The 22,174-nt window shown below is 44.3% G+C and overlaps 1 protein-coding gene and 2 long non-coding RNA genes across 3 annotated transcripts in view; 2 read left to right on the forward strand and 1 right to left on the reverse strand.

The window, feature by feature from the left end:
• Positions 1–602: 602 nt before the first annotated feature.
• Positions 603–1,281, reverse strand: LOC135295579 (uncharacterized). Its single transcript, XR_010357702.1, has 3 exons — positions 1,159–1,281; positions 876–924; positions 603–777 (listed from the first exon to the last, which is right to left on the reverse strand). It is a non-coding gene; the product is annotated as an uncharacterized LOC135295579 (long non-coding RNA).
• A 131-nt stretch (positions 1,282–1,412) lies between these two features.
• LOC135295580 (uncharacterized) lies at positions 1,413–1,989 on the forward strand. Its single transcript, XR_010357703.1, has 2 exons — positions 1,413–1,481; positions 1,582–1,989. It is a non-coding gene; the product is annotated as an uncharacterized LOC135295580 (long non-coding RNA).
• A 13,459-nt stretch (positions 1,990–15,448) lies between these two features.
• Positions 15,449–22,174, forward strand: part of GAP43 (growth associated protein 43) — a 58,389-nt gene continuing 51,663 nt past the window's right edge. The window contains exon 1 of the mRNA XM_064410213.1: positions 15,449–15,602. Coding sequence (XP_064266283.1) covers positions 15,573–15,602 — 30 coding nt within the window. The 5' untranslated portion in view covers positions 15,449–15,572. The remainder of the gene's footprint in view (positions 15,603–22,174) is intronic.

Consider the following 22,174-nt stretch of genomic DNA (forward strand, 5'->3'; position numbering starts at 1 on the left):
TTTATTCCACACATTTCCCTTTCTGCAGCTTCTCTCCACTACCTTCCTCTGAGTTATGGAATCTCCACTATTGCTTGCACTGAGTAACCTTCTCCCCTGCTCTCCCTCCCTTCTCTCCTTCACTCCAGGAAAGCTCTTTCTGATTCTCTTTTCACTGGTGTCTGGCATTCATACCTCTGTAGACAGAGAATGGCAAGAAGACAGTGACGTGAGCAGACAGAATAACCAGGGAATAAAAAGGAGTTGGTTGAGAATCTGTAATTAGAAGCCCAAATTCCATTTCCTTCTCAGGCACTTTAGATTCCCTTTCAGGGGTTTCTAGACTGTCTCAAAATTGAATGTCATTGAGATTTTTTTCTTTTTTCTTTTTAATTTTTTTTTTTTTATTTTGCATCCTCTTGTTTCCTTGGCAACAAGTTGGTGATGCAGGAGCTAGAAATGTGCTATGTCTCCGTGGTGATGTTGGCGTGGGTGTGCCATGGTGACATCCACGATGGACGCACAGCTCTGCCAATCCTACCCCACCCCTTGTAATAAGCACCATGGGCCCAACCTCAGAGGTGACGCTTTTATTTTTAGCTTCATAGGTGTTAATCTGCTCTCTTTTCATGACGATGGGTCCAGACATCTCATTAGTTACATCAGCACAAATTGACTGACTTGAAGAGGGCTGTTAGGGCCAAGCCTTTAGGTTTCTATTCAGGAACTTAGCTCAGAAGAAATTACACTCCTGTCATGGATTGTACCCATTGCAATGACTTGAATCCTTCTCATTCTCTTGGGAAGAAAGTTACCAATCATTAATGAATAGGACTGTGAATCAGAGCTCCCACGTCTTATTTTATTCTAAATGATGTTGTTTCACTCTTTCATACCTCAAGGGCTGCTCATTTGGAATGCAAGGAAGCTGCTGTCACTCTTGGCCTGGGACATGGGAGATTAAATTTCACTGAGATTTTTAGTAGGAAGGTTCCAAGGTAACTTACTTGTATACTTCCGTATGACAAAACTGTCTCATCCAAAGACTCTGTTGCTCAGATGGCTTAGCCCTTGTCTGGGTCTGCCCAAATGGCTCACTGTAATGTTCTTTCCCCCTCTTGTCCAACAGACTCAACACATTTTGAAATATGTTTTTTCTATACATATAGCCTGTTCAACCTTCTTATTCTGCACTTTGTCTTCATCAATGTTCTGGCTGAAAGCCAAGACCCAAACTCTCCTTTGACATAATTCTTGATATGTACAACAGTGGAGTAAGGACTAGCCTCAATCTCATCAAATATCCAGAGGTCCTATTTATTTTTTTTTGCCTTGTTTCATTTTCTAGGAGGCTTTATGACATCACATAGAGACTGTGATGTCAACAGGAACCCTCTGGGTAGGCTTTTGAGAGGTTGCCGTGGATCTTCTTACTGCCAAATAACTGTAACTTTATTCCAATGGGATTTGAAATAGGGCTCATCCATGCAGCATAAAGCCAAGTATCGAATTCTTCTTGCCAGCAAGACCAATTAAAGGATTAAGTGTGAAAAGCTAAAACCCATAACAACCATAGTGACAGGGTTTTCGTTTCCTTTTTAGACTGTAATCATCTTTGCACCATATTGTTCTGGGGTCAGCATCCTCAGGGATACATTGGTGCAGCAAATGATGGAAGGAAGCTGGAGAGGAAAACCAAAGTGAATTCAGCCAAGGCAGGATAAGCTTCTCTTCCAGCCATGCTGGCAGATTTCTTTTACCTTCCTTCCTATGCTTAAAGTTTTGAGTACAGACTTAGTTTATTCAGCTTCCAAGATGTGTTCTTGTTCAAAAGGTGTTTTATTGTGTGGAGCCAGAGAAAAGAAACATGAGGAACAACCAGGCACCAACAGCACATTAAGAAGATGTGTCATTGACACAGAATATCAATGATAAACGAATCCAGATTCTGTTTTTGAGGACATTGTGTTCCAAGAGAGGTACATAAATCTGACTAAAATGCCTTGCCCATTGGATCTGAATCTAGCATTTAGTCCTGACTGCCACTGAAATCCAGGTCAGATTTGTCTTTTTATTTACAGTTGTGTTAACAGATGAGAGAAGCTGGCACATCTGTCTCACACCAGCATTCTATCTAGTGTTGTCTAAAGGAGGTCTCCTGCCTCAAGGAACCAGCAGCCCTTAGGTGTGATCTGATGAGATGCAGAACACCGTAACAGAGACGGTGTTCTGCATCTTATCAGATCTTATCAGATTTCCACCAAGTTTGGTGGGGAAAAAGGCCGCATATTTGGCTGCATGTTTGCTAGGAATGGCACAGCAGTGCCCACAGCCTAAAACCTATTGTGTGATGAATTACCTGGAATAAACAGTAAAGGTAGGGGATGCTATTGTTGGAATACTCGGTAGAGGGACTGTGTCTTAATCATGTGACTAAAACTGAATAGAAAGAAAGGTGAGCTCAAAAACCTCAGCAGAACTGTCCTATGGGATTTTCTTTTTTATTTAGTCTCTTTTTTTTCCCCTAAATGCACTAGCAGAAAATGTCTGCAGAAAATTTTAAATAAAAAACTGCAGTGTTTATGTTTCTAGTCCAATAACTGTTCCTGATTTTGCAGGAAGAATCAGGCTTTTCCCCAAAGTAAAAACCCTGTTCTTCCTCCCATCTCTGGATCTGTGGAAATGAACTCTACACTTACCAGGAACACTGCAAGGAAGATCCTGCCAGCTCATATTCTTCTCCATTTTGAGTAGTTACAGGGAAATCTCAAAGCAGTTTTACCCATACCAAACAGCATGAGATTCCCCATGTCTTTTGAAAAGAGGGTATAACATGGAATAAAGTATAGTCCAGATTCTTCTAGCACCTTTTTCTGCTGTGTCCTTCTTGCACTTGTTACCACCCCTTAGTGCTAGAGACTGTGCACAGAATACATGAGAGACCTCACCCTATGTCTGTCCCCCATAGACAAGTATGCACCAACTATGAGATTGCTTTTGATTTCTGTTCTCTTCCCCTTCTTCCCCTGACTTGAGATTCAGCAGCTTCTGCAATGTGACAAGCTCCTGTCAGCTGTCAGGGCACTAAAATAAAGCTTCATCTTGTCTCTACAGCCCTGAATGACAGGGCTGGCAATAGGTACACTTCAGCCAGGCAGCCACTCCTGCCATATGCTCTTCCAACCTCACTGCATGCTCACATTGTAATCTGTAGCCTGGCAGATCTGCTGTTTTTCCTTGCAAGACCTACAAAAGGAGGCAACCCTCATTCCTATCTCTTTCTATTGCAGTATCTTATGCTGGATTGCAATCCTATTTTTTTACCTTCTTCCTTCAGCTTTGGGTGAAAGTCAGACTACTAGTCTAACACTGGAGAATTAAAATCCTGCTAATTCTTTTAAACTAGAATTGACTGAAAAAATGGTCTTGGGGCACACTTCATAAATTGAATTGAAGCCATGCACCATGAAGTTGGAGAGCAAAAATACCTGCAACCTATCTTCCTTTAGGGAGAGAGGACATTAGGTATTCACACTTAGTATGCCAAGTAATCCTCCTTATAGCACAAGGCTAATATAAAAAAAAAAAACATTTATATGGTGTGGTTTGCTGGAGAGGGCACTGATGAATCAGTTAGCTGCCCTTTATAATAAGCACAACTGCTTCCTAGACTGCTCTTTTCTACTGCCTTGTCTGCCAGTCATCTCTGTGCCACATGCTCCTTATTCAAAGGGCACCTGTTGAATAACCATGAAGCAAAGTGGCAGACCAGGGGCAATAAAAAAGGTGAAGCAAAAATGCATAGTGCAGTTTTAACCACTATATTTCTATGGTCTTGCTGTAGGGATATAGGGATTCTTCTGAATGACTGTGCTGATGCTTGAATGAGGAATGATAAGCCTGTAATTTGCTTGCATGGCTGTGTGACTGCTTCCTGCAGAGTAGGAAAGCCTAGATGGGTATTTTGAGCCCTAACAGTGTGCAGCTCAGAGCAGCTCTTTGCTACCCCAGGCATCACACACATCCTTGTCTGAATGAGCCCTACACCACAAGTTTGGGTTAAATATTGCTGCTCAGTAACAGCTGGGAAGTCCAGAAATTGCAGAAAGAATATGTTTGCAGACAGCTGCTGTGGGAGTAGCTTCTGATGGGTCTGAAATACTATTTGATTTGGAAACTCATCTGTGAAGCAACTTATATTAAAAGTGCACTACATTAGCAAAGAAACCTACCCAACATACTGGTGATTCTGCTGACTCAGAATGTCAGTCTGTCCCTGTCATGAGGAAACTTCAACTCACTACTATCTCATCCCACCCATGTCTGACAAGACAGCAGTCATAAAGATAGCTCACTCTCCCAGAGTTTCATAAATATCATCTCTGAGTAGATGGCAGAGAAAGATTCAAATTAGTGAAGGAGAGGCAGGGAAAATCAAGTATTACTCACTCTCTTTAGCAGCTTGAGAATGACCATGTTTGAGTAGACCAAAGGTCTGTCTAGTTCACTTTATTCAGGAGCCAAAACTAGGGATGGAGAGAAGCAATAAAAAAACCAGCAAATATGCTTCTCCCAGACACTCTTCCAGCCTGTAAGAGTTTTCAGCTCTGATACTTTCTGAGGCAGAGACTGTCTGATTAATCAACAGACACTTAATTCTGAAAGAGCCGTAGCAAGTTCTGTTTCTTCCCTTATGGATAGGCCAAAAGAAGTTATTCAGGGTCAGAGGAGACAAATGAGGGAGCCTTACAGGTTCAAGGAGATGGCTGTGTCAGGAAGACTTTATGAAAAGTACAGTAGAGGGGAAATATTAAGAACATGGGGTAGATTGGGGGATACTGTGTACCACAGGGTCAGAGAATAAGAGTTTTTCCACATATGACTTCAAAATAATCAGATTTGTGATATTTCAAAAAGTGTCTTCATCACATGCAGTAATGTTAATTACCTTAACCGTGGATATGTTTGGCAGACTAATAACAAAGATGAACTATGATGTATTTCAAAGGGACTTAAAGATCAGTGAGGATTTTGTTTCTTCCTTTAGGAATGTGGTAATTGGGAAACTTAAGTAAATTTATCAAGGTTCCAAAGCATGTTAGGAGCAGTAAATACATTGCTGCTGTGAAAAACAGATATGGAACTATTTGAAATTGTAAAAGAAAGGAATGAGTGCTTTCTAAACACTACAGTGAAAGTATATAGCTTTTAAATAACATGAACTCTGTGCTAAGCCTTAGAAAAATAGATAGTGCTGTTGCCAGGGCATAAATGTGCATCAGTTGAGAAAAGGTTGTTGTTGTTCAGCTTTATGCGTGTTCCTGTTAAAGAATTGTTTCCTGAAGTCTGTGAAAATGTCTATTTGTTTCAGAAGACAATGTTGATTTATGTTAAGCTTTACTTGAGAGCAATTGAACACCAGGACCAGGAGAAAGCAGTGGAGTCTATTAGGCCCTTGACTGGGGGTGACTGAGGAGCGAACAAAGTGTGACTGAAGTCAGTGAGAGTGTGACTGAATTGGGTTCATTTGGATGTTGCAAAGAAATCTGAAAAACTGAAAGCAAGTAGTTCTACATCCAAATTTTAATCCACTTATAAACTAATATTTATCAAGGCATATTTTAGGCAGTTTGAAGACTTCTAACTTTGATACTTTGATGGATTTATCTCCTAGGAAGAAGGATCTTAGAAAGACAGAATCCACAGCAGATCCAAAAACTTCCAGTGAATCAAAACAAACAAACAAACCCAAACCAAAGCCAGCAAAAAACCCCAGAATAAAACAGAGCAAACAAAACCTCCATTGGCTTATGATTAGAATGCTTGGATAGATTTTACAGAAATGTGTGATTGCATTTGATACAATGAAAGAATTTTAAATCTTCACTATCATTACTGAATTTTGCTTTTGGGCGTTGAAAAGCAGAGTGTGACTGCGAAGTAGTATTTCTGTCCACTTAATAGCATTTCAGGAGAGAGTAGAAAGATTTATCATCTCTTATGCCTTTTAATAATGTCTTTGTAAAAACTGTGGTGAAATTCTCAGTATTAGGTGAAATTACATGTCCAGCACAACCAACTTTGATATGTAGATTATCTCACTGCTACAAGAAAGACAGAAAGTATTGTACAATAGAATGCTGGAGCAAGTGACAGTAAAACAGGATTTAAGATAAATTTTAAGTCAATGAAGATAAAACAAATGCTTCCTAAATTTGTTGTGTGTAGAGGAATAGGCCTTTAATGTTGAGCATGACATAATTTTTCGAAGTACAAAATCATCCTTTAGTTTTCCTGGTGTGCGCATGTGTACTTACACAGACAGGATCTGTTGATGTCCTCGGAAATAATGAGACAAATTTGGGGCCAGTGAGGTTGCACTGCATGTGAAGAAGATCTAATAAGAGCCTGCAGGAGTTTGACAAAATGGTAAAAAGTGAGATCCAGCAAAGTCCCATTTTCAGTGGGCACAGTATGATCAAAATTAAGTCAGACAGAGTAGCTCAGTATCCTTTGGGAGATCATTTTGACTTCTTGGATGACTAAACATACAAAGGAGGCAGTTTTTGCCAAAGACCTAAAAATTAATAACCTTCACTGGCTTCCAAGCAACAATAATAAATGAGCTCTGTGCTTCAGCAGCTTTCCTCTCCCTCTTGGGCTGTTTTAGCCTATTAGTTCCCAAGGGTTACAGGAAATGCTGGAAGACCTCGAGGGCATCACAAAGCCTCAAGCCATGGCTTGGTAACTACTGAGCTTAATGCAAGAATGAAAATGGCCACACTGCCATTTTAACATTTTAACATTCCTTGTTAATGGCTGACAGCTAAGCAGGGAAGGGCCTGGCCTGTGTCATGTGGAGCATGGAGATTATTTGACACTGTCAGGTTGCTACATTTTTGTGTTTCATATTGCCTGAGAACTGTTTTGTTTTCTCTGATTTATTTTGCTTTTAAGCTTTTAGCCTTATGAAGGAAATGACATAGAAAGTTTTAGGCAGAACTCAGTGCTGTTCTTGAATGGAATCATCGAATGGTTTGGATTGGAAGGGATCTTAAAGGTCATCTAGTTCCAAATCCCTGACATGGGCAGAGACACCTTCTGCTAGGGCAGGATGCTCCAAGCCCCACCTAGCCTGGCATTGAACACTTCCTGGGATGTGGCATCCACCAGTTCTTTGGCCAATGTCTTCCAGTGCCTCATCACCCACACATTAGCGAATTTCTTCTTAGTACCCAATGTAAACCTACTCTCAGTTTGAAGCCATTCCCACTTGTCCTGTCATTACATGCTCTTGTTAAAATCCCTCTTCTTCTTTCTTGTAGGCTCCCTTCTGGTACTGGAAGGCCACAATTATGTCACCATGAAGCCGTCTTTTCTCCTGGCTGAACAATCCCAACTCTCTCAGCCTGTTTTTAGGAGAGGTGTTCCATCCCTCCAACCATCTTGGTGATCCTCTCTGGGCTCATTCCAACAGGTCAATGTCTCTCCTGTGCTGAGGACCTCAGAGGTGGTTGCAGTACTGCAGACGGGATCTCACAGAGCAGAGGGGCAGAATCCCCTTTCTTGCCCTCCTGGCCATGCTGCTTTTGATGTAGCCCATGCAATGGCAGTGTTATTTTTGAACTGTGACTAATTTTAAGAAAGTTGGGCATATATAATTTGCTTTCTAACTTTATAAAGACCTAACACAGATCCCTGACTTGAAAAGAACTCTAAAATGAGAAAGCTCAGAATTACACTTCCCGAAGCAGATAAAATTGTATTCTCTTGTAGGTATTCTTAACAATAGAACCTTTCAATATATGATGATATGATACAGATAAGATTGTCAAACTCTCCATCATTTACTATGGAACATTGTTCATATTTGAGCTTAGCTTTCATAACAAACAGAGAATGAACTTCTTTTTCCTCCTCTCTAGCTGAATAAATTAGGGCAACACAGAAGTATTACCCTTCAAATTTTATATCATATATTATTAAAATAAGTTTAAACTTGACCCCACTGAGATGAACACACATGAGAAGACCATCTAGGTCAGCATACTTGTCCTCTTTGATGTAGGTGGTAAACTAATGCCTTTTTCCTCCTTTCTCCCTCGAGCTGAAGGAGACCTTTACCCTTCCACTGAGCCCTGCATCTGCTGTGTCATTACCAGAGCATGCATAAAGGTCTCTGTGTGCTTGACTGTGGGTGCTCATCACCTCCCTTGCTGCCTCCTGCTGCCTTCTGCAGGCTCAGAAACCCTCTCTGGCCTCTACTTGTTGCTGAGGTTGCGCCTCAGCGACTGGACAGAGGGGGCAGACAGCTCTGGGTAGCAACTACACCAGGGACAACCTGAGTGAATTGTGCATGCAGGTTGTAGGGCAAAGAAAGGAATGCAGCAGGTGGGAACCAAGACTGGCAGATGTCACATGCTACTCCAGCATGTCACAGTGCCAGGTATGCATGGGATAGGGCACTTTGTTGTATAGAACAGTTATGTCAGGTAGTGAGTAGGACTGCATTGAGAAATTAGGCTGTGCCTCTCCGGAAAGTTTCGTTTTCTCCTTGCCACCAGAATTGCTTGAGGAGGGAGCTAATCCCTCAGACTTACACAGAAAATTCACCATTAGGCTTGGAGCAACTCCTAAACCTCCAGAAAATCCCAGTCCAGAAACATAGCTGGATCTGAGCTAAAATAGGGCCCTTTGCTGTAATGCAGTTTCCATGCATGGGGCAGCAGATCTGTATTCCTGACTGCACAGACCTGGACTCTTAATAAAATTCCATCTGTGCTTCCTGCCCTCTGGGGTGAATTCCTTTGGCTAACAGTGGGGTACTGGAAAAGAAATAATAATTGCTGTACCAGGGCACTCTTAAGAAGGTTGGGTATGCAGTGGATCTGATAATGTAGAACTCTTTTAATTGTAACAAAATTTTAGCTGTGGTGAGACTGAACTATGACCCATTCTTTGTCCAAGCCCTGTGCTCTGCGTTTTGGACTGGAGATCTCTTCCAATTTAATCAGATGCAGTGAGTTTTGTGTTGAGGATCCTACTGCAAGGGAACAATCCTCTGCATATACCATGTCTGCCTGGCAGACTGAGGGATCTGGACATTCCTCTTTCCTCTCAGTGGGCATCTTGTGGCTAAACTAAATGAAGTCAAGGCAAGAAGACATCCTTTTTAGGTCTTTAAAGGCAAGTGGATGTTTACAATTTTCCTGCTCTTTTAATTCTTGGTAGATCTTTGTTGTTTTAACTCCCCCATATACAGCTGCGGGTAAGTGAAAGGGTCCTGTCAGCTCACTCCATTACTTCTCCAACACAAATACTTCCTACATCCATTAATAGTCTGTGTTTTGGGGCTTGCATCTATCTGCTATCATTGATCCTGATCAATGTGTGGCCTGGTCACCATGTTCCTGTGAGGGAAGCATGACCATGGTTAGAAATTTTTAATCCCTTTCCTGAAAAGCAGATTTGGCCTGTTGGGTGTCCTTCATCTCTGGAAACTTCACAGCTGACACTGAAGCGCCAGTTAAGGCCATAGAAAGGTCTTCAGTTGTTTTCCCTCTCATTCATTTCCTGTCTGTGTCCAGGGTACTCCATGTACGTCCCCTCATGCTGGCTGCTTCAGCTCAAGTCAGCTCTTAGGCTGGAGAGAAGGAGTCGGGTCAGCTGAGGGGACAGCACAGAAGGAGGATGGACCTGTCTCTGCCCATTCTTCCTCCCAGTGCTGAAGCATCCAGGTCACCGTCCCCACCCTGGCATCAATGAGGGGCATTGTGAGCACAAGCAGAGCAGGACCAGGTGGTCCAAAGAAGGCTCAGGACACCTTGTGTCTCACACCACGATACTGTCATGTCATCATACTGGTATCACTGGGCAGCTCCCCTGTTCAGCACTGCAGTGCCAGGGGAATGGCAATATATCACCAGAGGAAGCCAGGAGTGGACTAAAACAGACCTGAGGGTGGACTTTCCTTCTCCAATCATGTGTGCAGGCAGTGTGTGGGACTCACATCTCAGCGTTTGTTTCCACATCAGCCCCACCACGCCCTGCAGCACGGAACAGCACAGCCATCCCCACTGGCACTGGATACTGACAGCAACTTGTCATGGTACTGCAGGACTTAGAGTGAAGTGTGGGGCCAGCCTGAGAGGCAGGGTGAATTGGCCCATGCTGAGCTCCTGGTTGACACTGATTCTCCTTCAAAACTTGCTTTTCTGAGCGTGTGCTGCAGCAGGAGGGACTGTGTACAACAGCACATATTGAAGGGTCCCTGGAGAAGAAGAAAGGGACTTCCTGGGTGATCCTGTCTCACATTTGGTTTGGCTTGTAAAGTATCACATTCCCCCATGGCAAACTACAACTACACTGAGAATAATAGCTGATAGGTTGACTGCTTTCTGTGATGACATTTTTCTTTTTGACAGACAAGCAGATGAGATTTCATTTTATTGAAGAGTTTCAGTTTCAGCGCTAAGCTGTGCTGGGATTTAACTGTTATGTTTGAATTTTTGATGATTATGAAGCTCAATAATAATTAATATTGACCCAGGGGTTGTTCAGATCATTCTTTGTGCACGTTAAAATTATTCTCCCCTTGCTATTACCCAGGTATTCGAGTTTGTATACACCACACAATTTACAGAAAACCTTTTTTTTCCTAAAATGCTGAAAACAGGGAACTTATTGAGGCCATTTCTTATTGTGTATGATATTGTAAAGTCAGGTGTCTTCAGCGCTGTGAGCCCAGTTGTGCAGGCATGGGAAGAAAAATGGAAATCACAGGGAATAAACACAGAGCACCTGTGCACATCCCTGTGACTAGCTTGATGGCAACAGGTGCTTATGTCACATGAACTCAGTATTGTCCAGGATAAGTAACCCAGTAGTCATTAAAGACACTGAATGAATTAGAGCATTCCTGGACTGGCATTTTCTGAAGCCTTCTCTGCAAGAGTAAGTGGCATTGTGGCTTTGAAAATCATGGCTTTAAAACCCCTTCTTTCCGTCTTAGGACAAAATAAACTAGGCTCTCCTTTTCTAATATTAATAATTCAGGATTAAGTGAAATCCAAGGTAAATTGACATAAGTGATCCTTATACTGAAAAATGAGTACTCCTCCAAGGAGATTCATGACTATGTCTAAATCATTTAGAAAAGGAGTTTGGTTGTAGTGTTGCACTGCACTGTTTTTTGTCACTAAGACATAGATGACTGAAAGTGAGGCCAAATGAGACCAGAGCTGCAAAGCTACTGAGGAGACTAAAATTACAAGTGGTCCCACAGTGGGATTTTCAGGAATGCCTATTCAAATGAGGATACCAAAAAATCTTTATAAAATTGGCTTTTTTCCCGCCAGCATGAAAGTTGGCTAACAAAAGGCAAGGCTACCACTATATGTGGAATATATGAATAGAGAGAAAACCCAGTCTATCTCCCAATGAAAGCAAGTCGCTCACTTCAGAGCTGTTTTTACTGAAGCTTTAAATATCCCTAGTAACGGGACTTTCACAGTACTTCTCTCAAAGAGACGCCTCTTCAGTTTAGTATGGTTACCACTGGGACAGCTCTTAGAGGCAAACTGTTTTCTTCTTGGTTTCATTTAGTTTTGTTTGGCCAGGTAATCAACCTGATTACAGTTCCAGGAGCATGTCAGAACTATGTGCTTCTTCAAAATGAAACTGAATCTGATGTTCTGCTATTGAATCAAAATTAGCAGCTGGACTGAAGATACTATTTCTTTCAATCTATAGGGACTTCAAGCTGCTGGGGTAACCTTGCAGCAGAACTGAACAGGCTTTAAAAGCACAGTTTTGTGTCTCTTACTCCACCCACCTTATTTTGCAATAACCACTAATATGTCTTGTTACTTTGAAATTATCTTTACCCATTTAAATTAAAGACATGACTTTGAATTAAAGGAGTCACCATAATAATTACTTTATATGAACCACACCTCCCTTCATGGTAAAGCAACAAGCAGCATACCCTAAACAGTGGACTATATATCACACCAAATGATTCCCTTCTAGAGGGAATTTTCAATTTGAAAATATCACACTTCTCCACCTCCTTAGCTGTCATTCAGTCAAGTCTCACAGATGAAGCTTTTAAAATCTATGGTCGTTGTTCACCCCCTTCTTCTAGCTGACTTCCCTGGTCCCCCATTGATGTCATTCTTCGGAACTGCTCTTCCTTTTAGTTGTGTAGATTCAAAAGCCAAGGTCAAAGGGGCCTTTCAGGGCACATCTACACTGCGTGATGCAGTGCTATCCTGCGACTCCGAAGGAGTGCTGAATGAGCCAGAGCTGGCAGTGCCCTGAAGAGACAAAGGTGTCATTTGGGTGAAAGCATCCCATCTTAACTTGGGCACTTAAAGAGATGGAGATTCACCTCTTCCTCTTCCCTTAATTTTTGCTTCTGATTTTCATTAACTCCCTGGCTGAAGTTTGTGCCTTTATTTCCCTCTCATTCTCGTTGGCCTTTTCATTGCTGTGGACTTGTCCTTTCTTCCTGCTGTGTTATGAGATAATTTACTTTACAGTTTGAAGTGAAAACAGCCAAAATGGCAGGGCAAGGGATAGTGGGATATGATTTTCAGAACCATATAATTTGCTGAAGAATTTCAGGTCCAACTTTTAAATATACTTAAAGGGTTCTGATTTGAACGACAGTGGTATTAGGAACTGACATGCCCTGAAAATTTGGGTTTCAATGTATGGCTCTTCTCTGTAACGAGATTAATTCAGAGGAAACATGGATGTGAGCCTACAGAGGACTGGCTACTCACCACTAAATCTGTATGTTTGGGGAACATATTAAGGAGGTTTTGTCTATGTGCCAAAAGTTACTTACGATAAACAGGAGCATACAGTGTTTGTGGGGCTGGGCATGAAGAGAGCTGGCTCTGCCTTTGGCTGTGACTGATGGAGGTGAGCAACTGCCCTGGGTGAGCACAGGAAAATGGCCTGACCCTCCTTGACTGCACCAGCACAGTTCCGCTGCCAGCCTGCTCTCCCTGTGGGTGTCTGAGAAAGGTGGGGGCTGGGAAGGCTTCCCTCATCAGGGCTCCCTAGTGCTGGGAGGTTCCCTAAAAAGGCCTTGTCAGTGGGAAGAAAATGAAGCTTCTAAAACACTTATGAAGCGTGATTTGTCTGACCTAGTTTAGGCTCTTGCTTTAGGATGATCTGAGTCACACCCTCAAAGTTCCCGTTTCTCTTAGTTGTCACCAAAGGGAGACTCGGTTGAAGCTCTCAGACATGTTTGACCAGGGGATTCCCATCTCCCAGGGGCATGGGGAACAGCCATGTGGGTTGGCAAGTGCCCACAAGCTCATGACACCCTCTCTTCATCATGCAGATGAGCCCCCAGCAACTCTAGAGGCCAAGGCAAAGGCTCCTAAGTCCAATAGGTGTAATTTAAAATGTCATTGAACTGCTCCTCAGTCCCTTGGCATGGTGTCGTCAGCAGCGATGTACGTCACAGAGATGTCTTCCTCAAATGTGATGTCCACTGCTTTCTAGTACTCCACTTCTTACCTCTCTTCTTTTATAATTGCACAGTTTGCCTTCTTTTTCTCTGCATGCATTTTTCGAAGCTGGATCTGATTTTTGTTTCTTAATCCTTTGGTCTACTTCTGTGTCAGCTGGTACTTGCAACTCTTCCCAGTTTAGTATCTTCTCTGAATGTCATTACCATATCATTACTTTCTTTTTCTAGTCTTGTAACCCAGGACTAATACTGATGCCTTCTTGACCCCAAAATACACTTTCTTAAATTGCATACAGAGGTGGATAGCTAGCTAGATTTTATTTGAAATGCTGTTTGCTTTCCTTAAAATAAATGGTGTACTGGGAACTGCAATGATATCATAGCAACAGGATATGATTATGTAGGAGTCTGTACTGAGGGGTATTCCAGAAACTATATTTATATACATATGCATTTATTTGTATAACTGTGCACACATGCGTGAATATTTGTATTAATAATGTATTTAGATGTAATTAAAGACCAAAGACCTTAGTAATAACCCAAGACAATTTTCTTCTCTTTTTCAGGCAGTTTTATATTAAAAATAAATTAGAAGTAACTCCATGGTGTGGCAGGGAAGCTGATGTAGTGACATTAGAGCTAAATAGAGAACAGCATCTAACTGTGCCTCCCAGACTAAGTAAGTCAAATAAGCAAAATTTGCATTTTGGTAGATGAAATCCTAAAAATCCATCAATTTAAAAAAAAAAAAATTAACATGCCCAACATTGTCACTGTTGTCTGGGATATTTTTTCCCAATAACAGATACAGCTGTCCAGCTTATGTATATTCTGAGAAAACACAGTGCTATAACTTTCCAGACGTGTGCTTGGGAGCGAGTGCATGTGCACATTAATGTTTGCTGGGGCTCCTGCATCGCCATGATCTCCTGTGCATGCAGACCCATGCACTGCTGCTCCCACACGTGCATGGGGGATGCCTCTGTGTGTGAACACGCACATCTGCCTCGCAATAGTTTGCAGCAATTTGCAGGCAGAGATCAATAGGTGTAGAAATTACTTTGACATGGAGATTAATTGAGATCGGTACAGAAGGAAAAGGGATGCTTTCTGTGGGTTTGGAAGCTTTTCTGTTTCGGGGAAAAAAAAAAAAGTATTGTAGGAGTATCATTTTCTGTGCCTGTGGAAGGTCTGTGGGATGGACTGAGGGAACAAGGGAGAAAGTTGTCCCATTCAGTGGTGCAGGACATCACTATTCAGGGTTTATGCCTGCACATACAGAGAAGGCAGCACGTGCATATATGTTGGTGAGTGTGCTGGCGAGAGGGATTTTTAACAGCCATTTTAACACATTTACCAGCTCCCGTTTAGCTCGCAGCTCCCACCTACGGTACATCACCTGTGCACAGCATATACTGCCTGCCGTGGCGGTACCTCCATTCCCTCTTCTCCCCTCCGTGCCCAGCCCACGCCACCCCACCCCACCCAAGCAAAGATTTATGCTTTCTTGACTCATAAATCCCACTCCTGGCCGTGGCCAGGGGGCTTTGGCTGCTGCGGTGGGAGCAGGACTGGGGGCTCCCCAGCTGCCCGGTCCCCTTCTCGCCCGGTGCCTCCCGGACACACCCCAGCCCAGCCCAGCCCTCCGCAGCCCGCAGTGTCCCCTCTCCCCTGTCGCCTCTGTACAGTGGGAAAGTCGTTGGGTAATTGGGTCCAGATTGAAGATTTTAATTATTCATGAGGCTGGCGAGGGACTTGGGGGGGTGGGGGTGGCTGCCGGGGTGGGGGTGGGGTGGGGAGGTGACGAGTCAGGGAGAGCTGGCGAACAATTCTGGGAAGGGTAGGGAGGGAGGCAGGGAGAGGCAGCGTGTGCATGTGTGATGAGCAATAGCTGTGGACCTTCCAGTTGCTGCTAACTGCCCTGGTGTGTGTGTGCGCGCGTGTGCTCGCGTGTGTATGTGTGTGTGAGCGAGAGAGAGAGGGAGAGAGAGAGGGAGGGAGGGAGGGAGTGGAGAGGGTGGGGGGGAGAGATAAGAGAGAGAAGAGGAAAAGGAGAGAGGAGAAGGAAGGAAGAAGAAGGAAGGAAGGGGACAATACGATCATGCTGTGCTGTATGAGAAGAACAAAACAGGTAGAGCTTAAGATTTTTATATTTCTTTCTGTTGAGAAACCTCAGGTTGCTGGATGTCTCTGGGGTGCGTGTCTGCCTGAGTGTGTGAGGGGCTGGGGTAGGGGTTGGGGTAAGGGGGGAGGAAATTTCAGCTGCTTTCAGCAGACGTCTATTTTGCAATTCTTTAGCATCTTGCGACTGAAGGTTCTTTTCACACCCTGCAACGTGACTGTTTTGCCTTTCCGGGGCTGGTGATATGGGGAAGGGGGGTGGCCTACATCCACATTTGGGGGAGCTACCAGAATCCCCCCTCTATTCTTCTTCTTCTTTTTTTTTTTTTTTTTTAAATTTTTTTTTTTTTTTTTTTTTTCTTTAACAGGGGCAGTTATATTGCCTAGGGTTTTCTGTCTGTGGTTCTGAGGGTGTGGATGGGGCGGGGGGGGGGGAAGTGGAGGGGAGTGTTGCGGCTGGCAGGAAACGTGATGAGATCTGGCTCTACCTTGGAGATAAAGGAAACAATTCTTCATCTTATGCCAAAAAGGAAGGGATGCCCAGTGAGCCTTGATCCCTGGTCAGAACGCTCTCAATTGCTCCTGTTTCTGATGAATGGGAGATGCTTTATGTGCCTGTGCTGTGAGGTGGCACGGAGGACAGGTGAATTCATTTTTTTGTGTTGCAAAAATCTGAGCAAGAATTAACCTGAAGGAATTTTTTTTTAAACCTATGCTACAGTGAAAAATCCAATTAAATAATAACAAAAGCATTAGCCTGAGGAGGAGGAGAGTCACCCTCTTTGCAATACCCTTCATAGTACAACCAGTTAGACAACTGTGCACCAGCTGGGAAAGAAACAGAGGACCACGCCTCTGTTAGCTCTGAACTCGGGTGGGATAAGAGAAGCTCATGGTGTGAACCTGTTGGAACCCACTCATTTTCTGTCCTGGTACTGCCTGGCTTTTGCTATAATGGAATTGAGATGATGAGAAGGTTTGGGTGGGGGCTCATTTCAGTGTCAAAATTGTTGTGTCCAAAATGATAATGCAAATAAGAAAAAAAAAAGCTACTAAGATAATTTCCCCCTCACCCTTCCCCTTTTTATTTTGTGTGAAAGCCCAAACCTGCTCCTGATTAAGAAAGCCTTTTAAGCTGAACCTCTTGGACATCCTCAGGAGGATGCTGGATTTATGCAGTTAGAACTTTGAGGCAGGAACTGACCCTAGATATCTTTGTAAGGAATTTTAGAAACTTCCAAGAATTATGGATTTGTAGGTAGTGACAAGGAGCTTTGGTCCTTGTTCTGAGCACAAATCTCAACTGAGGCACATCACCACACTAGTTACTTTCTTTATATATGCATATACAGTGTCTTTTACAGCATAGCACTGCAGTATTCCGTTCACACGCTGATGTGAGTAACTACAGTTCCTGTGAGCAGCACAGTGTTGAAAGAAGATTCAGGTTAAAGTGTGTTTCTGAATGGAGATGTGTGTTAGCAAACGAAAGAAAAATTTGTACAATAATGGGGAGGGGCAAGTGATTGGGATAGAAAGAGACCTTGCGTCATCCTGTGTTTTTCCTCATGCAGGTTTTTCAAATGCTTTGCAATTAATGATATGCTCACTAAAATCTGGGAGGAGGGGGTGAGGGCTGGGGAGGGGGGTAACGCGTTGCAGTCAGCCAGCGGAGCACGTTCTGATGGCAAATACGGGATGAAAAGAGCAGAGGAGGAGTAGGAAGGCAGACAGGGAGGCAAAGTGACAGAGCAGTGGGCGGAGGTGCACGTCAAATTTTAAAATAAATTAGGAGCTCTGGGGTTCTTTGGAGTCAGAAGAGAGCTACAGGGGAATAGAGATCATTCTGCCCGTACCATCACAGGCTGGGCATAAAAGCTCCCAAATGCTGTTCTGATGTATGTGTTCCTTACACCTCTCTGGGCTTACTCGTGTCTTTTTGTGTTCCGCGGCACTCGGGGAATGCGTGGCGTGCAGGTGCCTCGCTCACCCGCAGCCCTGTGTGCCCGCTCCCGCACGATCCCACCGCATGGAACACACCCCTCTCCCTGCGCGTGCACGCGCGGCGCTCGGCCCCGACGCCGCGGGGACGCGCGCGCTCGCTCCGCGCTCGCTCCGCGCCTCCCGAGCTCCCGCAGCCGCGCCGCCTGCGCCTGCCCGTGGGTGGCGGGGGGCTCCGAGCCCAGCTGCTGCTCCTCTACCTGAAGGCACACCTCAATTGCCAAAATGGCTCGCTCGGCAAGGCTGGTGGTACGCCAGAGAAAGCTCCGATTGGGAGAGGAAAAAGACATCGGTTTTCAGCATGTGCTCTTTCTCTGTCCCCACCCAGACCCTTCACTGAGAGAAAAAGATGGAATGGGTTCTTCAGCACTGGCAGGAGTTTCCTTCCCAAAATAAAGGCAGCTCTCTTCAAATTATTTTTCAGGGGAAGTCCCTGGTGTCCCGCCTTTTTGGCATCTAAGGAACAAAATGTTGAAATTACAGGCTTGGAAGGGCGTGGAAGAAACCTCTTCACGTTTGTGTCTAGGTGTGCCTGTGTGTGTCTGTCCACCCACCCCTCAGAGACAAATATGTCCACACGCTCATACCTTGCAGATTATTCTTTCTTGTGGGTGCGATGCCAGTGTGAAGAGTGAAGTATTTGACTGACTGACTGACTGACTGTGCCCGCCCATGAGAGATGTAGGTAGCTAAGTGTTGTCATTTCTGCCTACAGTTGACTGCAGCTCTGAATCTGAGCCTACAAAATAATCAGCTGAGAGGTAACATAACTGAAAAGCTGGGTTGAGCTATGTCTGCAAACCCGAACTCAGCCTTTCCTGACGGCAAGGGATGCAGTCAGTAACACACAGGGCTGGGCAGTGAGATAGGTGGCTAGAAATGCAAGTGTTGCATGCACTGCATACTATAACAGATGGACATTATGAGGGCATGTGCTCGCCATTGGATTGCATGAGTGATTAAACAATAACCCACAAGCAGGTTTCCCACTTGTGGGTGAGATGAGTCCCATTCATCACCAGCCATAGACGACGGCTTCCTTCCCTTTCCATCCTCTCCTCCCCACCCCAGCGCCGGAGAGCCAGCCGCTGCAAAGGTTTAAACCTGCCACACCCATCAAATCAAAGGAGGGAGAGGGGAGAAGAGGCAGTGTGCATTTCTTCCCCCTTCCACACGAGCAGCATGAATAAACATGGCTGTACCTCTAAAGATGCAGTTTAATGCAATTGGAGAAGGCAAAAGCATTAGGGAACAGTTCCAGCAATTACAGCCAGCCGGTGAGGTGGCTTGTCATTCCAGGAACTGCAGAGGTGTACAGTGTACAAGAAGGAGGAAATGGAGGAAAAAAAAGAGAGAGGAAGATGCCTGCAGAGTGAAGGTTTTCTTGCTTCAGGATATTAAAATGTCTCAGGCTTCATTTAAGATAACCTAATTATACTGCACGATCCAGATGCTTTAATACTTGCAAGGCGTGGTCTTGCCTTTAAACACCATTGTGGACAGTAGAAAAGGGGTATTTTAAAGAAAAGATGTCTATTCACACCCCACCTCCCACCACTTGTGGCGTAAATCACCACAGACTGCTGACTTCAGGACAGAAGCACTTCATCTGCACCTAGGTAGAGTCTAGCCAATGCCTCTGCCTTTCTGAGACACTGAGCAGCTTCTGCGCTTGTTCCAGTAAACAATTGTTCCATGGAAGTTTAATTACTGTCCTCACTATTTCTCTTCCTGGGGCAATACCCCTGGGATTTCTACTGAGAAGGGTGTCTCCAGAGAAACAGCCCTCCCATCACCCTCTCCTCCACTGCCTTTGCTGACTATTAGAGACATTGATTTCTCCTAGATCATATAATGTAACTGTTCTTAATGGCACAGGCAAGCCCCTCCTAGGGAACTAATTGCAGGCAGAGATTCCAGTGGGAGAAGGACAGCGATAGTGCTCAGTGGGAAAGAAATCAGTCTGTGGATCCAAATTGTCTTTGGCCACTTGCTCCTGAATCGAAAGCCCAGCAAAACCAGTCAGGCAGTACCTGCTGGTATGCAGAGGCATCCCTGCCTAGAGGGCTGCACTGCATCTTCTGTGTGACCATGCCAGGCTGGGGGCACCTGTGCAGCCCAAGGAACCAACATGTATTAACTGAGGATTTGTCCTGGCCTAACGCTGAGGCTGCCTGAATAATCTCAGAGCTGCTCCTGCCACAGGATATGGAAATGAGCTGTAGCTCCAGGCTCTGTCCATGCTATGCTGAAAAGATGGGCATTGCCTGGGGATGGAAAAGAGAGGGATCTCTCCTTTGGTCATGTAGCTTTGACTGACTAGAAGGAGAAATTGCAAAAAGTTTTTACCTCAAATTGACTCTCCTTGCAGGCCAGTTTTACTAGACCCTGAGATTAGCTCAGCTGGTTAGAGCATGGTGCTATTAACACCAAGGAGCACCAAGGTTGTGGGATCAATCCCTGAGTTCACTTAAGTGCTGGACTTAATGATCCATGTGGATCCCTTTGAACTCAGAATATTATCTGATTTGGATTTTGTGATGTCATCCCAGGATTGTCCCACACAGACATTATATTTCCCTCCCATTTCCCAGAGACCAGGAGTTTCTCACTGCTGGGAGCTGCCAAGTTGCAATGCCTTTTGCACTAGTGGGAAAGAGAACAAGGCCCATTGGTCCTTGAAAGATAAAGGCAGGCTGATAGTCTTGCATGATGCAAATGAAGGATATGTATTCCTGCTTGGATTTGCTGTGCTTGTGCTGTGTGGCATGTGCTCATAGTGACTCGTGTGCTCCATGTGCTGTCCATAGCAGAGGACATGGGGCAGAAGTGGGTTCTGCCTAATCTCTACGGAGCAGACAGGTATCTGCTGTGGGATTGGTGTATTACCAGGTAAAACAGCAGCTATAACCTGAAGGTTGCTTCTTCTTTTGGCTGAGATAATTTGAAGCAAAGGCACCAGAATCACAATATTCTGAGTTGGAAAGGGATCACAACAAAAATCACCCACAAAAATCACTGAGTCCAACTTTTAAGTGAATGGTCCATATGGGACGAAACTCACAGTCTTGGCGTTATTAGCACCATTCTCTATAAGCTGAGGCCTCTGCATGGTTGTGGAAGGCTGGTGGTGCATTGCTGACTGCCATTTGCTCAGTGCATGCACTGCTGGCCCATGCATCCTTCCTTGTGTTGTCCTCTTCCTGAATGTAAATGAACTGTGATTCCTTTGTTGCTTTGGGCTTCCTCCTTACACTGGGAGGGCTCTTTTTGGATTGGAGAAGGAACAAAAGCTCTGGTGACAGTGCTCTGAAGACACCTGAGGATGAGAAACCTTTTGATGGCTCCTCTCTCTTTTGATGCCCTTTGGAAGCCACTGTGTGAGTCCCCTGTTTGCTCTGAGTGTGACAGGTCTCAGGGGTAGATTTGGGAACAGTTCTTACCTGTCTGAAGCTAAGTTTTGAAATCTCGGTGTTCAGTGTTGTAAAGAAATAACCGTAGCCCAGTAGCTCTACAAAGAGGAATGTTGGGCTGTTAAGACGAGGTTGATCATCCAGAAAGGCATGGTGGAGGGTACAAATGTTTGCTGGTAGAATATCTTGCTGTGGGAGTACCAGAGCAGGTACCCCGATGAAACACCTTTCAACATCTGAAGTCCAAAATGAAAGTCAGGAATCCATCCATTGTCATTTAATCTATAATTCCAAGATCCTCCTGAGCACACCAGGAGGTGACATGTAACCTCAGAGCTCTGTTGGCCTCAAGTGGAGAAGGTGTTTATATTTCCTTTGGACTCATTCTATCACCTGCTGAGTGCATGTGTAAAACTCGATGGCTTTTCATGGTTGTGAGCACCACAGGGCAGTAGAGAGGAATTGGTTTAGGGCGAGTTGGTTTCTCTTTCTGGCAGTGCTATTAACCTGCTTTCTGACTGATCTAAGCATACATTCTCTGACTGTTGTGGCCATCTCTGCAAGATACTTCTTTAATTTGGAAACTAAACAATTAGAGTGGGGGGAAAAAAAAGGGATTCAGAAGTCCTGAAGTGAGAGATGCTTTGCACAGACAAAGCTCTGCTTTATCCATTCTCAGTCACTCCTGCAGTGCTAGGATGTTTATTAGCCCCTTGAGTTCCTTTAACACAAACCACTGCTTTTCTTCTCAGACCAAGGCTTTATTACAATGGACCAGAGCCTGAGAGCAGGGCAACAACTTAGTTTTCTCCCTGCTATTTAACAGAATGGTAGCTCCTCCCTGACCACCACAGTGATCCAGCCTATGATATGTGTATGGGGTGAAGGAATAGTGTAATGAAAATAGTGATTTGTTTTTAACACAGCAAAAGGAATTTGTGCTTTTGGAATTACACTGCTCCTGTTGTCTCCGCCTGTTACTCATTCTGTCTCCTCTCCCCATCTGTTCTACTCCTTGCCTTCCCCCTGCTCCTTTGACCATGCAGTACTCCTGCTGGCAGCATCAGCCACTACCACCAGGGTCTGGCTGCCTTCACCTTTTCTGGCACTAGTATTTGAAGAACTGGCTCCCTTCTTTGTGCTCCAGTTGCTTTTGTATCTGCTGCAG

Source organism: Passer domesticus, chromosome 2 (assembly GCF_036417665.1).
Source record: "Passer domesticus isolate bPasDom1 chromosome 2, bPasDom1.hap1, whole genome shotgun sequence".
Lineage (NCBI taxonomy): Eukaryota > Metazoa > Chordata > Aves > Passeriformes > Passeridae > Passer > Passer domesticus.